The sequence below is a fragment of the Thunnus thynnus genome, chromosome 24 (assembly GCF_963924715.1).
Source record: "Thunnus thynnus chromosome 24, fThuThy2.1, whole genome shotgun sequence".
NCBI lineage: Eukaryota > Metazoa > Chordata > Actinopteri > Scombriformes > Scombridae > Thunnus > Thunnus thynnus.
In genome coordinates this window covers 14,537,811-14,554,107 of record NC_089540.1, presented here as the reverse complement: position 1 = coordinate 14,554,107, position 16,297 = coordinate 14,537,811, and the positions used below count along the sequence as shown (strand labels likewise).

Here is a 16,297-nt window from a genome sequence, read left to right as displayed (position 1 = left end):
TGTCATTTTTACACCTTGGTTTTTGTAAAGATTAAACAAACAGTAGGCTGGTAGGCAGATTTTGCTGCCTTTGGACAGTCAGGCTAGTATTTTTTCACCTGTTTTTAGTCTTTATACTAAGATAAGCTAATAATCTTTTGCTGACTTCTATTGTTTAGTGTGAAAAACAGTAACAACTAAATTAACTTGTGGATATTTTTAGCAAAGAAGTAACAGTTTATCTACAATATGTATAATGTTGCAGGTGGAGCACAGAAGGATTTTGTTTCCTGTCAAGTGTTACCTGTCTGCCTGTAATTGTAAAACATCAGGTCAGGTTGCACCTGGCCAAAATGTCCTCACTGAAATAGGTCTTCTGACAAGGATAGAGGTACACGAACACACACACACACATATACACACAAAACTTCATCCAGTAGGCTCCCTGCAAACTGGGTGAAAAACAGCCTTTTCTCCCGAAAGGTCACAGTGAGATTTGAATGACAGCTTTAAGTCCTCCGCTCATATTACAATTTACAGCGGAGCCGTCTGCAGTGTGCTGCCGTTCTGGGAAAGGCCGGGAATACGGCAAAGCAATTAATTGTAATGAATAATGGGACAAATCTGGTGGGCATATGACCGCTAATGCTCTTTTTCTCTCTTGAGGATTAGGGCAGTGATGCCAGCCATGCTGATGTGTCTGCTTGCACACTAATTGAAACGCGTGAGGATAGTGTGGGGTGGTGTCAGTGTTCAACTCTACTGTCCTCCAGTAGTCCCGCCTCTCTTCTTCTCCTTAATTCAAAGGGAATTTCTGATCAAAACACATCAAATCTGCTTGCTTTGTTAGGCTCTAAATCACACGGATTGAGCTCCAAACAGGACCATGCATGGGGTATTGCAGAGATATGTTTTAGCCCCATGACCCCTCTCAATGACTAATCTGGCCATGCTTAGCATGCGCCAGCAGTGTTAAAACCTTCCTTAGCCCATGAGCTTGAGTACCAGTGTTAGTAATTAGAAATTTGCAAGTAGAAATTATCAGCAATTCCCCCTATTTCCATAAACAAGTTGTCATCATGTTTTGATGAGTTTTAATTAGAACTGTGTGTAAGAGCACAGACCAGACAGCCCCATAACAACGCAGCAAACCTATCACTTATTCAGCTTATAATTATGGTAAATAAGATGATAATTAACTGACAGCTTGAGAAATTAATCACATCCACCTTTTGCTATCAAGTAAAAGTTCAAATATTGACATGCTCAGGCAGGACTGAAGGACATGGATGAGATTAATTATATCATTATTTGGTGTTATTTGTGCCTTTAGGACTAATTGCAAGCGGAAATAATTAAATAAGGAGGTTGGTTTTTAACATGAAACACTAAAATGACTATCTAAAATTAAAAATGTAATCTCCAGGGTAATTTCTGAGACTTTAAAAGCACTGTAGGTGTGTTAGGGTCCTGAACTGACGGAAAAGAGTAAAGAAAATGCTCAGTGACCCCTAAAAATCTCCACTTTATGGGTGAAATAATGGTTCAAACCTTTCTAGGCCCCTCTTGAACCTCTTCTGGTTGAATAAAAACCCATTCTGCAAGGTGTCCTGACATTTACCTGGGTCATTCACAGGCTTTGTGCCTATCAGTGTGCAGACAGGAAGCTCTTTCAGTCGCATATCAATGGACACCTGCCAATCAACCCAAGCAAGCTGAGAATCCTAAGTCGTCGTCATTCTCCCACCAGCTCAAACTAAATAAAGTGAACCTCAAATCCAAGAAGATGAGGAATAGAACATCAGTCACTGTAAAACAGAGCCTTTTTGTCTCAAAATGTGTCCAACTGGCGCCACTGGAGACCAAACATCTCAATGAGAGGAATTTAGACAGCAGTTACAGTGTGTTTTAGTGACGGCAGCGAATTGCAACTCATTCCGATTTCTCCTACGCATTGAAAATAAAGCTGACTTTTCATGAAGAGTTTCCTGTATCTCTGTCTTCCTCAGATTGTGTGGCATGTTGTGTTTCTGCCTGGCAACAATGCTCCCTTTCACACTGGAATCTGTGCAGTGAGTCATTCTCTTCAGTGCTGCTGGCTTTGAGTGATTTTGAGTGGGCTGACCAAAATTTTTTGGGAGATATGACATTAAAACAGCTCTTGTCTCTTTGGAAGAGTGAAAGTATTTGTTGAACATGATGTAGTCTAACATCAAACTACAGCTATGTTAGCACCTCTGTACAGCTACTAAATGCTAACGTCAGAATGCTAACATGCTCACAGTGACAATGCACCAGAGTGTTGACAGCAGGTATACTGTTCCATGTTCACCGTCTTAATTTAGCATGCTAACATTTGCTAATTAGCACTTAACTGAAAGCACAGCTGAAGCTGATGGGAATGCCATTAGCTTGAATTGGACAAATGTAAATTTTGACCTGACCTATATTTCAGTCCGGACCAAAGTGGTGGACTGACCGACTGATCGACATTGCCATCCTTGGAGCACAAACACTTAAATTTGATTTGAAGGTCAAATGTTATATGAAGATGATTATAGCCCACAACAGCTATTGAACACTAAATTGGCCGATAATTGGTCATATTGTTAGAGATCACTGTGGTTACAGTCCTCGCATCTCAGCAGTAATTTGTGTAAAATGTAGTAAAATAAAACTAATACCCATACATAACATTACATTTCTTATATTGGCCACATTGAACTCAAGACAAAAAGAAATCAACTGTGGCTCAAATGGGACATACAGCATAGGGGTGTGCCCGAATACAAATTTGTTATCTGGTTATTGTTGGCCTGTTGTTTGGCATGAAAGCCAAATACTGAAGTGAATCTTGACAATTTTAACCAAACACACAATATGGCACTGTGGTTTGTTGTATCTGGTAGCTGCAATTGGGGAATTTTTAAACCCAACATGTTAACTGAAGACTGAAATATTTTCACTAAGAGGCCCTGTTGAAGGTTGGTCCAGGGGTTAACACTGCATGTCAGTTGCTTTTCATTTCAAGCACCCACCACTACAAAATTACATATTGTTTTCACCACAAAGGCAGAATTAACAACACAATTCTTGAAATTGGGTATTTTTGACCCTGTGAAGCTGTTAGTGTGATGCTAAATCAATGAATACATTTCAATTAAGGTGATTTTCATACTTGTCTGAGTATGAATGATGTTTAGGAGCACAAAAAGTTGATATTCAATCTTCAAGGAGTGTGTCTGTACCCTTGATGTTACACTTAACATTTCATTAACAGATTTTGGATCTCCATTTACTTGAGAAGTTTTGCTGCTTCGTTTAACTTGTCTGCACTGCAGCTCCCAGTATCACCAGTCTGATGACTAGCAGCACTGTTTTACCTGGAGTGAGGTGCTACCCACCCTTTTTGGTAACTTTTTGACTGAGGATAGAAAGTGTGTGTGAATCAGGACCAGGACAATCATCACTCAAGATATTGGCTTTAAAAAATCTCCAAGCAGCTCTGGCTTGAACCTTAAAACCTTTAAGTAGCATAATTCAACACAGTGAGCCTCAGCGGTCACTCCTTCACCAAGGGTTTTCAATAACTTTAAGAAATGACTGATCAAATCGGGATTGAACCCACAATTTTTAAACTTCAGTGTTGCTGTCAAACACAGTGAGCTAAAGCTTGACCCAGCTGATTGGCTCTGGTTCAAACACACAACTTCAATCTTTAGTCAGAAAGTTACCACAAGGGTGGGTAACACCCCACTCCATGTAAAACTGCTTCGGTGCAGACACCTGGTTGACCAACTAGGACCAGTTTGTCCGTAACACCGGGCAGCCTGGCTGTGAGGTGGCTGCAGCTCCCAGTGTCATCAGTCTGATAACCAGCAACACAGGCAGCAATTTTACCTGGATTGGGGTGTTACCAACACTTTTGGTAACTTTCTGACTGAAGATAGAAAACCTCAAATGAAAATATTTTTCAACCTGTCTAAAACTTTATCTCACTGTACATTGATGTAACTTTTGCCACCCTGGCAGAATTAAAAATATCATCCTTGGAACAGGGTGATTTTGACACTGTAATGCTAAATCAGTTCAAATGTTTTGGTTGAGAGCACAAACAGTTGCACCTGTAGTGTCCATAAACAAGCAGGAGACAGTGATGTGGCCTCACTGAAGCAAACCACCTCACAGCCAGGCTGCCCGGTGTTACGGACAAACTGGTCCTGGTTGTTCAACCAGGTGTCTGCACCGAAGCAGTTTTACATGGAGTGGGGTGTTACCCACCCTTGTGGTTACTTTCTGACTGAAGATTGAAGTTGTGTGTTTGACCCAGAGGCAATCAGCTGTGTGAAGCTTTAGCTCACTGTGTTTGACAGCAACACTGAAGTTTTAAGGTTGTGGGTTCAATCCTGACTTGATCAGTCATTTTTTAAAGTTAGCAGCTGTATTTAAGATTGAAAACCCTTGAAATTAAGATTGACCCTTGAGGCTCACTGTGTTAAAATATGCTACTCAAAGGTTTTAAGGTTCAAGCCAGAGCTGCTGGAGATTTTTTTAAAGCCAATATCTTGACTTTTGACTGTCCTGGTCCAGTAGCTCAGCCTGTTTGGCAGCTGTTTAAAGTTTTTGATGTTGTGGGTTCAATACTGGAACTGTCAGTCTTCTTAACAGTCAGACACGAGACACACCAATGAAGACTGAAAATGTTTAATGACAACACCTTGATACCATCTGAGCCAGTGGTACACTGTTAGATGGTACCATGAGCTGTAGCTCACTGTGTTGCACAGTGACTCTGAAACCTCAAGGTTGTGGGTTCAATCCTAACTTGAATTTTGAACGTTATCTTCTGAATTGAGGATTAAACAACCTTTGGTAAAAGGTGCTTATGGCTCACTATGTTGAAAGTGTTATGTTGTGGGTTCAAGTCATGGCCAATTGCTATCTTTTGAAAACTAATATCTTGAGTAAAGACAGAAATGTTCTGACAAAACATTTCTTCAGTAGCATGGTCCAGTAGCCCAACCTGTTGGCAGCTGGTTGAAGGTTTTGAAGTTGTGGGTTCAATGCTCGGTCTGTCATTGAGCTTTTTCAAGTCAGCCACACTGCTGAAGGTTGAACAGCTCTGATGAAAACCCTTCATCCATGTGGTTCTCAAGCTTTTAGGCAATTTCTTTGAAGTTTAAAGGTTATGGGTTCAATCCTGACACTGGCAGGTAAATTTTTAAAGTCAGACACACTACTGAAGATTGAAAACCTGATAAGACCAGTGGCTGCTGTCTGAACCTGTAGCTCACTGTGTTAGGCAGCTTCAGTTGAAGTTTTAAGGTAATGGGTTCGAATCCCGAGTCGGTCAGTGACTTTTGAACATTATCACTCAGAGGAGAGGTTTAAAAGCGCTCAGAGAAGAGGTCTGAGTGCGAAGGGGACCTGGTGGAGTGACGGCTTCGTCAACACAGATCTCAGATACGTCTGTGGACGTGAGGTGGCTGGTTCGATCCCTCTCCTTCACCAGTAACTGGAGCAAAAAACTGTGTCCCACATGGGTGGGTAAGGGGGGGGGCCTTGTCCTCCCCCGATGTTCCGCAGGACTGTACGCAGGGGGTTATGAAACAGGAAGTCCTGTCCAGCTGAAGTTTTACTGATGCATGAAGGTGCGAACAAGTTTTTAAAAATGTTGGAAGTCTCTTGCCATCGCATGTTTGTTGCTTATTATGTTGTGTCATTATTAATACACAAAACCACCGCCTTCCTATCGGGGTAAAATGAAAAATTCTCAAATGACACTCTGCGTCTACATACTGGTGTAGACTGCTTTGATACTTATACATGTACTCTTGTACTTTATATGTGCTCTTATACTTAGATATATGTACTCTGTATTTGGTCTGAGCCAATATCAATACTTTGTAAACCAACATTACAGGCAGAACAACCAAGAAGATCTTTATCCCTCAGTGGGGATTGAACTAACAACCAACAGGTTCAAGTGCTTATCACCTGTCACTCATCCTACTGAGCTATCCTTCTGGTTGACAACACTGACGTTTATCTCATACACATCTTGTTCTTACACCCCTCGTGTTACACTCCACATTTCATGAAAATGACATATTGGTAACTCAGGGCTATATGGCTTGTGTGTGTTCACAGCTACCACTTGCTTTGTTAGGGTTAGTTTATTTGGGTGAGTTGGGGATTGAACCAACAACCTTATGAACACCAGCCGTTGATATATCCACTCAGCCAGTCACAGGACACACCCACCAACTCCGGAAAATGCTAAATCAATAAATTCTAAATGCATCATGCCAAGAAAGTATGATTAAGAAAGTGTTCTTCTAAAGCAGAAGTTGAAATCCATTTTCATACACTTGCTTTGAAGTGGTTCCTGTTTATTGCTCTCTTTACTCTTAATTGAAGACAGAAAAGCTCAAATGATTTTTTTATTACAACTCGTCTAAAACTTTATCTCACTGTACATTGATGTAACCTTTGCCACCCCAGCAGAATTAAAAATATCATCCTTGGAACAGGGTGATTTTGACACTAATGCTGAATCAGTTCAAATGTTTTGGTTGAGAGCACAAACAGTTGCACCTGCAGCGTCCATAAACGAGCAGGAGACAGTGGTGTGGCCACACAGCCAGTCTGCCCGGTGTAACGGACAAACTGGTCCCGGTGGTTCAGCCGGTGGTCTGCACTGAAGAAGTTTTACATGGATTGGGGTGTTACCCACCTTGTGGTGACTTTCTCACTTTGTTGAGGTTTGCTTCAGTGAGGCCACATCACTGTCTCCTGCTTGTTTATGGACACTACAGGTGCAACTGTTTGTGCTCTCAACCAAAACATTTGAACTGATTCAGCATTAGTGTCAAAATCACCCTGTTCCAAGGATGATATTTTTAATTCTGCTGGGGTGGCAAAGGTTACATCAATGTACAGTGAGATAAAGTTTTAGACGAGTTGAAAAATATTTTCATTTGAGGTTTTCTATCTTCAGCCAGAAAGTTACCAAAAGTGTTGGTAACACCCCAATCCAGGTAAAATTGCTGCCTGTGTTGCTGGTTATCAGACTGGTGACACCGGGAGCTGCAGCCACCTCACAGCCAGGCTGCCCGGTGTTACGGACAAACTGGTCCTAGTTGGTCAACCAGGTGTCTGCACCGAAGCAGTTTTACATGGAGTGGGGTGTTACCCACCCTTGTGGTAACTTTCTGACTAAAGATTGAAGTTGTGTGTTTGAACCAGGGCCAATCAGCTGGGTCAAGCTTTAGCTCACTGTGTTTGACAGCAACACTGAAGTTTTAAGGTTGTGGGTTCAATCCTGACTCGATCAGTCATTTTTTAAAGTTAGCAGAACTGCTTGGAGATTTTTTAAAGCCAATATCTTGACTTGTGATTGTCCTGGTCTAGTAGCTCACCCTGATTGGCAGCAAGTTGAATGTTATGTAGTTGTGGGTTCAATCCTGAGTCTGTCTCAAGTCAACAACACTGCTGAAGGTGGAACAGCTCTGATAAGAAGTCTTATTCCTTATCTGATTGTGAAGCTCACTGTGTTAGACAGCTTCCATGAAGTTTAATTGTCGTGAGTTCAATCCCAGCACTGTCTGACGCACTCCTGAAGATTGAGAATCTTCAGTTTTAACACAATGAGCCACAAGAGTCAAGCATTTACTAAGGCCTTTACATCTTAAATACAGCTGCTAACTTTAAAAAAACTTTTTCAAACACAGTGAGCTAAAGCTTTATTATTTAGCATTTTCCGGAGTTGGTGGGTGTGTCCTGTGACTGGCTGAGTGGATATATCAAACGGCTGGTGTTCATAAGGTTGTTGGTTCAATCCCCAACTCACCCAAATAAACTAACCCTAACAAAGCAAGTGGTAGCTGTGAACACACACGTGCCATATAGCCCTGAGTTACAAATATGTCATTTTCACATTGTAACATGAGGGGTGCAAGACCAAGATGTGTATGAGATAAACATCAGTGTTGTCAACCAGAAGGATAGCTCAATAGGATGAGTGACAGGTGATAAGCACCTGAACCTGTTGGTTGTTAGTTCAATCCCCGCTGAGGGATAAAGATCTTCTTGGTTGTTCTGCCTGTAATGTTGGTTTACAAAGTATTGATATTGGCTCAGACCAAATACAGAGTACATATATCTAAGTATAAGAGCACATATAAAGTACATGTATAAGTATCAAAGCAGTCTACACCAGTATGTAGACGCAGAGTGTCATTTGAGAATTTTTCATTTTACCCCGATAGGAAGGCGGTGGCTTTGTGTATTAATAATGACGCAACATAACAAGCAACAAACATGCGATGGCAAGAGACCTCCAACATTTTTAAAAACTTGTTCGCACCTTCATGCATCAGTAAAACTTCAGCTGGACAGGACTTCCTCTTTCATAACCCCCTGCTTACATACCTGCGGAACATCGGGGGAGGACAAGGCCCCCCCCCTTACCCACCCATGTGGGACACAGTTTTTTTGCTCCAGTTACTGGTGAAGGAGAGGGATCGAACCAGCCACCTCACGTCCGCAGACGTATATGAGATCTGTGTTGACGAAGCCGTCACTCCACCAGGTCCCCTTCGCACTCAGACCTCTTCTCTGAACGCTTTTAAACCTCTCCTCTGAGTGATGATGTTCAAAAGTCACTGACCGACGCGGGATTCGAACCCATTACCTTAAAACTTCAACTGAAGCTGCCTAACACAGTGAGCTACAGGTTCAGACAGCAGCCACTGGTCTTATCAGGTTTTCAATCCTCAGTAGTGTGTCTGACTTTTAAGAATTTACCTGCCAGTGTCAGGATTGAACCCATAACCTTTAAACTTCAAAGAAATTGCCTAAAAGCTTGAGATAAACAACCACATGGATGAAGGGTTTTCATCAGAGCTGTTCAACCTTCAGCAGTGTGGCTGACTTGAAAAAGCTCAATGACAGACTGAGGATTGAACCCACAACTTCAAACCTTTCAACCAGCTGCCAACAGGTTGAGCTACTGGACCATGCTACTGAAGAAATGTTTTGTCAGAACATTTCTGTCTTTACTCAAGATATTAGTTTTCAAAAGATACCAATTGGCCATGACTTGAACCCACAACATAACACTTTCAACATAGTGAGCCGTAAGCACCTTTTACCAAAGGTTGTTTAATCCTCAATTCAGAAGATAACGTTCAAAATTCAAGTCAGGATTGAACCCACAACCTTGAGGCTTCAGAGACACTGTGCAACACAGTGAGCTACAGATTCACACTGTCTCAGAGTTTCCATTTGGTGTTTTCAGTCCTCAGTGGTCTGGCTGGACTGAACCCACAGCTTCAACAAAGTCAAAAAGTTACCAAACAGTTCACGCTACTGGATCAGGTCCCTGAAAAGGTATTTTGACAGAGCATCTAAATCTTTACGCACATTATTTGCTTAAAACAAAACAAAAAAACAACCCTTCTCTGAATTGAACCCACAATCTTAAAGCTTGAGGGCAGCTGTCTTACACATTGACCCACAAAGTAAACCTGCAGTGAAGAGGTTTCAGCAAAAGTTCTCAATCTTCATCAAGGCAGCTGAACAAGCCAGGATTGAACGCACAATCTTAAAGCTTTAACAACACTTTTTAACACAGTGCACAACTGTCTCAGATGGTGTCAGGGTGTTGTCATTAAACATTTTCAGTCTTCAGTGGTGTATCTTGTGTTGTTAAGAAGACTGACTGTCCCAGGATTGAACCTACAACGTCACTTACACTTACAACTTTAAACAGCTGCCAAACAGACGGAGCTACTGGACCACGACAGCCATCACTCATGATATTGGCTTTAAAAAATCTCCAAGCAGCTCTGGCTTGAACCTTAAAACCTTTAAGTGGCATAATTTAACACAGTGAGACTCAAGGGTCAATCCTTTACCAAAGGTTTTCAATCTTAAATACAGCTGCTAACTTTAAAAAATGACTGATTAAGTCAGGATTGAACCCACAACCTTAAAACTTCAGTGTTGCTGTCAAACACAGTGAGCTAAAGCCTCACACAGCTGATTGTCTCTGGGTCAAACACACAACTTCAACAAAGTCAGAGAGCTACCACAAGGGTGGGTAACACCCCACTCCACATAAAACGGCTTGCAGCGCAGACACCTGGTTGAACAGCCAGGACGAGTTTGTCCGTAACACCGGGCAGCTTGGCTGTGGGGTGGCTTACATTAAAATGTTTTGGTAGAGAGCACAAACAGTTGCACCTGTAGTGTCTATAAACAAGCAGGAGACAGTAGTGCGGCTTCACTGAAGCAAACCACCTCACAGCCAGGCTGCCCAACCTCACTACCAGTGACAGGATTAAACCCACAACCATTAAACTTCAAAGACGCCGTCTAACACAGTGAGCTTCACAACCAGATGGTGGAGTTGATGTCTAGAAATGTATTTGAGGTCTGTGTTGACCATGCTGTCACACCACCAGGTCCCCTTTGCACTTGGAGCTCTTTGCTGAGCGCTTTTCAACCTTTCTTCTGGGTGACGACTTTCAAAAGTCACTGAGAGAAAGGAGATTTGAACACATGACCTTAAAAGTTAAACAAAAGCTGCCTAACACAGTGAGCCACAAGGTGTTAGAGTATGCTGCAGTGTTCATCAGAGCTTTTCAATCTTCATCAGCTTGTCTGATTTTAAAAAACTTTCACTGCCTGCATCAGTATTGAACCCAAACCTTTTAAACTTCAAAGAAGCTGTCTAACACAGTCAGCTATACAACCAGATGGTGCAAAAGAGTTTTCATTGGAGCTGTTCAATCCTCAGCAGTGTGGCTGACTTCTATTTGGTAAATGTACTTAAAGCTAATGAGAGTTTTCACAGTGGATTTCAACCTTGAAATGTTCTTTTAAAGCCTAATAATATTCAAGACTTGAACCAACAACTTTCCAGCCGTAAATCATCTGTGCACCAGCTTGAGCCAGAAGCCCTAACAGATTTTTTGCACCATTTCTCAGTCTTAGATGTTGATTTTTGAGACGAATATTTAAAAATTGAGGTTTGAGGCATATGTGAGACCTTTTCTACCATTTGAGCTAAAAAACACTGATGCTTTTTTTTTCACACTGAGGCTTGAACCAACAACCTAACAGTTTTTGGACTTTTGCGCACCTGTATGTGCCACAAGTTCTTGTAAGCGTTTCTAAAAGCTTTTGTTGGCTTTTATAAACGAAGCTCTGTCAGGGTTGAACCCAAAACCTCAAATCTTTTGTGGAGCTAACTATCCAGTGCTTTAAATAAAATAGAGGACATATGCTTAGGAGTTTAATTTAAAAAAAAAGGGATCTTTAAATTTAAAAACACCCCTGACACTTTCTGTTTAATTTTACTTTGACTATTGTTTTTATTGTACTGTAGTTTAGTGTGACTCAAGACATCAGGGTACCCATGTCTGTACTCATAATACTGTCCAGTACTTGTATAGAACATGCGGACAAAAAGCAAAGACACATTTTCCGTAGCACTGTGTCTCAAGCTCCTCGTTCTCACCCATCACCACTTAACGACTTCTTTAAATGTCACTGTGGAGGGTGCTGTTATATACGTCGGATTAGAATCTCATTAACTCTGAATGAGATCCTCCAGCACCTGCAGGAAAGGGAGGCCCAGACTCCTTTCGAAGGAAATTTGACTGCACAACATTAAAGAAGAGGATTTACCCACAGTCAATGATTCAGTCAAAAGCACTTGATCGATCTTTCTCCCTGGTGGCTTCTTGCTGGCAGCCGTTGGCCCTCGTTCCCTCAATATTACTCCTGACTTGTCACAAATTCCCTTAGAGTATCAAAGACGATGACAGGCCCCGGGCAAGCTGTGATATTTCAGTCTGTCGGCGAGGGTGACCTGCCCTTTACCTCACCCCTCGCTAAAGATTCCTCCATCTTCCCTTCCTGTCTTTTGTTTTCCTGCTCAAAAGAAAGGAAAGAAAGAAGGGAAGGCTGGGACTGAGGCCAAAAACAAAGACAAAATATAGCAGGAGAATATTTTTGCTTTCAAGTCTGAAGGTCAAGGAGCGCCTGCAGTGTCTGATCTGGAAGTCCTTCCTGTGACCTCTGACCCAGGAAGCCTTAAAGCTGCGACTCATGTTCAGTGTGGGGTGAAAGCTGACATTTGCCTCTATTCAAATGAAATATATGCATTCCTCAGTGGCAGAATCTGAAAGCTTTGTTGCTCATATGTTTTCCTGCTGACCAACCTGTCGTCTTACACATATGTTAATACATGAGCAGGTGCTGGAAGCTGACAGATATTTCTTTTATCTCCCCAAAATGCTGTTTCAAGGCCTTCCTCACATACTAAATGTCTTTATTATATTTTTGGGTGAAAAACAATAAAATATAAAAATATTTAGTGTAAAAACTATAAGAACCTTCCTTCAAACTCACCATGTGTAGTCTACTATGGACTACTATGACATTTGAGAAATGTACTTGTCCAACTAGGCTGGCTCTAAATGTAACAACATCTGCATAAACCCCACAATAAAATGGTAAATTGGCATTTCTACACTTCGATTTTTGCAGATTAATAAATGATCATAATGTGTTAATTAGTGAGCTTTAGAGGTGCTGATTGGTGGATTTTGTCACTATCCGGGGCAGCAGGCAAGTGAGCAAATTCCCCAAAATTTAGAACTATTCCTTTAAAATTGGTTTTGTTTTTTATTTGAAGAAAGGAGAAGAAAAGTATGCATGTTTTAAATAAATGGACAAACACTGTCAACACCATTTTCTTCACATACAGCATGTCGAACATCCAAATATTGGACACAATTCATGCACACACACGCATGCACCACTTTATTTCTCCAGCTTACAAAGCTGCATCTGATAGAGTTCAGGCGCCATCTGTTGTCCAAAATTAAATCCATGTTTTTTTTACTGGCTGTAGTCATCATGGTCAAAAGCTGAAACATTTCTGTACAACATTATAAGTTGTATTATAGTCGTATTAAAAAAAAGGCTAATTATTGCATTTCTGGCAGCAATATTCCTTTAATATTAATGGTTGTTTGTGGAGAGATAGTCTCCTTACTGAAATGGAACAGTTGCTTCCATATGTGTGCGCAGATATTACACACAAATATTAATGTCAATACACACACACGCACCTATGCACGTACGCACACACATGCACATTTGTGTCCGACTGTTGTTATTACACTTGTTGGGGCTGTAATAGTACTTCCACATTTTTATTTTCTTTACTTGTTTATAGTTAAGTGGGGAAAACAGAGTTGCAGGAAATATCAGTGTTAGTTTACCTGCAAAATTGATGTAATATGAAGAAAAGCAGATGATCCAAAATAACTGAAAAATACAAATTTTACAGTTTTTTGAGTAATGCACGTCTCAGAGGAAATCTCAGTCAGAGATCTCGTTTAATCTGATTCAGTGACTGGCATGGAATTATAACTTTAAGAATGTGAGCAGAATATTATGATATTAATGACAATAAGGGGTTAGACTGATATTTTCATGAGCACTGATGTACTGGACCTGATAAAACTTAATATTTTCCTACTATGAAAATCTTGGATGACACTAAATTTTGATGCAGGAGGCCAAAAATCTTAATTGTATTTCACATTGAGAAAATTCTCCAAAACCAGAAAAATGTCACTCACAGGGTAAAAAAAAACTGCACTTTATGTTGCAAGTGATCCAAATAGCAAATACCAGAAACACCCACTCCTTTCTTCACACATCAGAGAAGCTTTAAATGAAGAGTTGTCTGGTGCCTTAATAATCTGAAATGTCTTTTAGAGGCTTATCTAAACCAAGATATTGGTTCTTTGGCATGAAAATGACCATAAAGTGTCAAAATGATACATTAAAACATCATCTTTCAACTGTTTCTTTATAAAAAATATCACTATAGTTAACGCAGCCATCCCTCTTCTTAGTCCATCCTGAATTAATTTTGTCTTTCTAGCATCTTAAGTTTGAAGCTGCATTAGATTAATTACAAATCCCCATAAATCATATAACTTATATAAGCAAACCTCCTTTTCCTGGCTCAGATTGATTTTACACCTCATTCATTTATAGAAGAAGGGGGTGGACATGCATTCACTTCCTGTTGCGCCTCGTCCACCTCGCTTCAAGCGGAATCCAGCTGAACTTTGACCTGCAGCGCAGCGAGACTGGTGTGAGGGGGAAGAGCTGACGTCTCATTCAGGAAGCATTGATTGTTGCAGTTTCAGGATATCTGTGAAAGAAGAACCGAGCAGCGGAGGAGACGTGCTCGTTTAGGTTTCAACATGAATTCTGGCAGCAATGTAAAGGATGATTCCGGTTTATTACAACTTAGATGATCGTAGGTATTAGCGAGATCCTGTAAAATCGACAAAATTACGTTTGACAGAACAAGAAATACAAGCTGTAGATGTAGATGTACGTTGTATAAAGTGGATAAGGGAGGTGGATCTTGTGTAATGTAGCCCCACTTTTTGCTTTATGTTGGCAAACGTTGCCTGGTGCAGCAGATAAAAACATTATCCCCTTGTAAACATAGTCATTGATAATCCAAGGTCACCTTTATATGTCCTAACAACAGGTTAAACAACATTTACAGCTGTATTTTATGTGCTAATGTCAGAGTCAGCCAATAAACTAAAAATAATCAAGTTGTAAATAGACTGAACTAGTATTAAATAGTCAATTTGCAACAATTGATGACATTTAGTCAACTGATCATTTGAAATTGACCTGAAAAACTCATCTAACTACATAGACTCAATGGTAAAATATGAGTTCATTTAATTCAAATGATTATGAAAATTTACTGTGTACAATCGGTATGCTCCCATCCTCCAACACCATCATCCCATACATTCAAATATTTGTCTAAATTACATTTAAATTACTAATACCTTTAATTTATGTACATAGCCCATTTACTGTACATATAATACACTCTTTTAGAAGTTAATACTACTAATTATTTATAAGATGAAACATACAGGTGAGTTCAAATGTTTGAATTGCAATAAAGAGTTAATTTTAGATGCTTTGAATGTAATCAAACACACACACACACACACACACACACTCTTGCATTCACATGTTTAACTAAAAGGTGACATGATTCTGTACTCATAAAAAGCTAAATATCAACATCTCATCTCGTTGCATGTGTCAAACACAGACCTGTTGAAATGACAATTCATTTGAGGTGGCACACAGTCGGCCGACATGCTGGCAAATATTCACAATTTAGTCTTTGACATCAGAGAAAATGTGTGAGTTTTTTTTGTTTGGTTTTTTTGTTTTGTTTTTTTTGTTTTGGAGAAACAGGAAATGCGTTTGGTTGCAGTTCGAAATGCGTCTTCTTGCACTAGACTCTTCTGAGTTCGCATCAGCTCATTCAGGCTCTAAAAAGCTGCAATGGTATGACACCACAAGAGGCCAGTGTACAGCTGTTTCCATGATGTTTTAGTCTTCTTCCACTAGAGAGCAGTAGTCCTCCATTTCCTCCACATCTGCATGGAGTGCCTCTTACTTTGCCCATATTTTACAATAAATTAAGACTCTCAGCCAGGTCTATAAATTCTCCATTTGTCATGATAATCCCACTCCGGTGAATCAGGGCATGTCGGCGTCTCCCGTCCTGTGCTGCAAAGTTCCTGCTGAGTTCTCAAAAAAAAAAAAAAAGAAAAACCCAAACCAACGTCCCTCAAACTCTAATGATGCTGATGGACGAGGAGGCTCTGTGAAGCTGAGAGAGAGAGAGAGAGAGAGGAGAGAAGCATAAACACATGACTCATAAACAGAGACGGAGGGTAACATACATGAGCGTGACTCACAAACCGCAGCGTACGTTCACAAGCACTGCAACGTGCCTTTATGTACTCGATATGTGATGCCTATCAAAGATTTAATAACAAATCAATGAGCCGTTCGACCCGTGTGTGCATGCTTGACATTTAAAGCACAGATCGAACTGCTCCCAACGGGTTCGGCTCAGGTTTCAGCTGAGTTTCTCACTTAATTGCTTTAAGTTTGGGTTGTGTTTTGGCTGAGAAATGTTCAAAACTAGAGAAAAATAACTCCCCTGAAAGAGAAAACTGTCGGGAGGATGAAATAAAAACCTGCTGTTGAGACAACCAGACACACAAATGAATCATGTTTGGCACATCTTGTTCTAATGTTGTTGTTTTTTAACTTATCTGGCTCTGAATCTGCACCGGAAACATTTGTTTCATTAAAACGCACCACATATATCATCATGTATCTATTATATTTAGAGTCAAACCCACAGAACTTCATTTCAAATTCA

General features: G+C 40.5%; 1 protein-coding gene across 3 annotated transcripts in view; it reads right to left on the bottom strand.

Annotated features, from left to right (window-relative positions):
* Positions 1-14,298: 14,298 nt before the first annotated feature.
* The window catches only part of LOC137177084 (fibronectin type III domain-containing protein 4-like), a 60,981-nt gene continuing 58,982 nt past the window's right edge, over positions 14,299-16,297 (bottom strand). For all 3 annotated transcript variants that reach the window (XM_067583203.1, XM_067583201.1, XM_067583200.1), the window contains one exon: positions 14,299-15,736. In XM_067583203.1, coding sequence (XP_067439304.1) covers positions 15,695-15,736 — 42 coding nt within the window. In that variant the 3' untranslated portion in view covers positions 14,299-15,694. The remainder of the gene's footprint in view (positions 15,737-16,297) is intronic.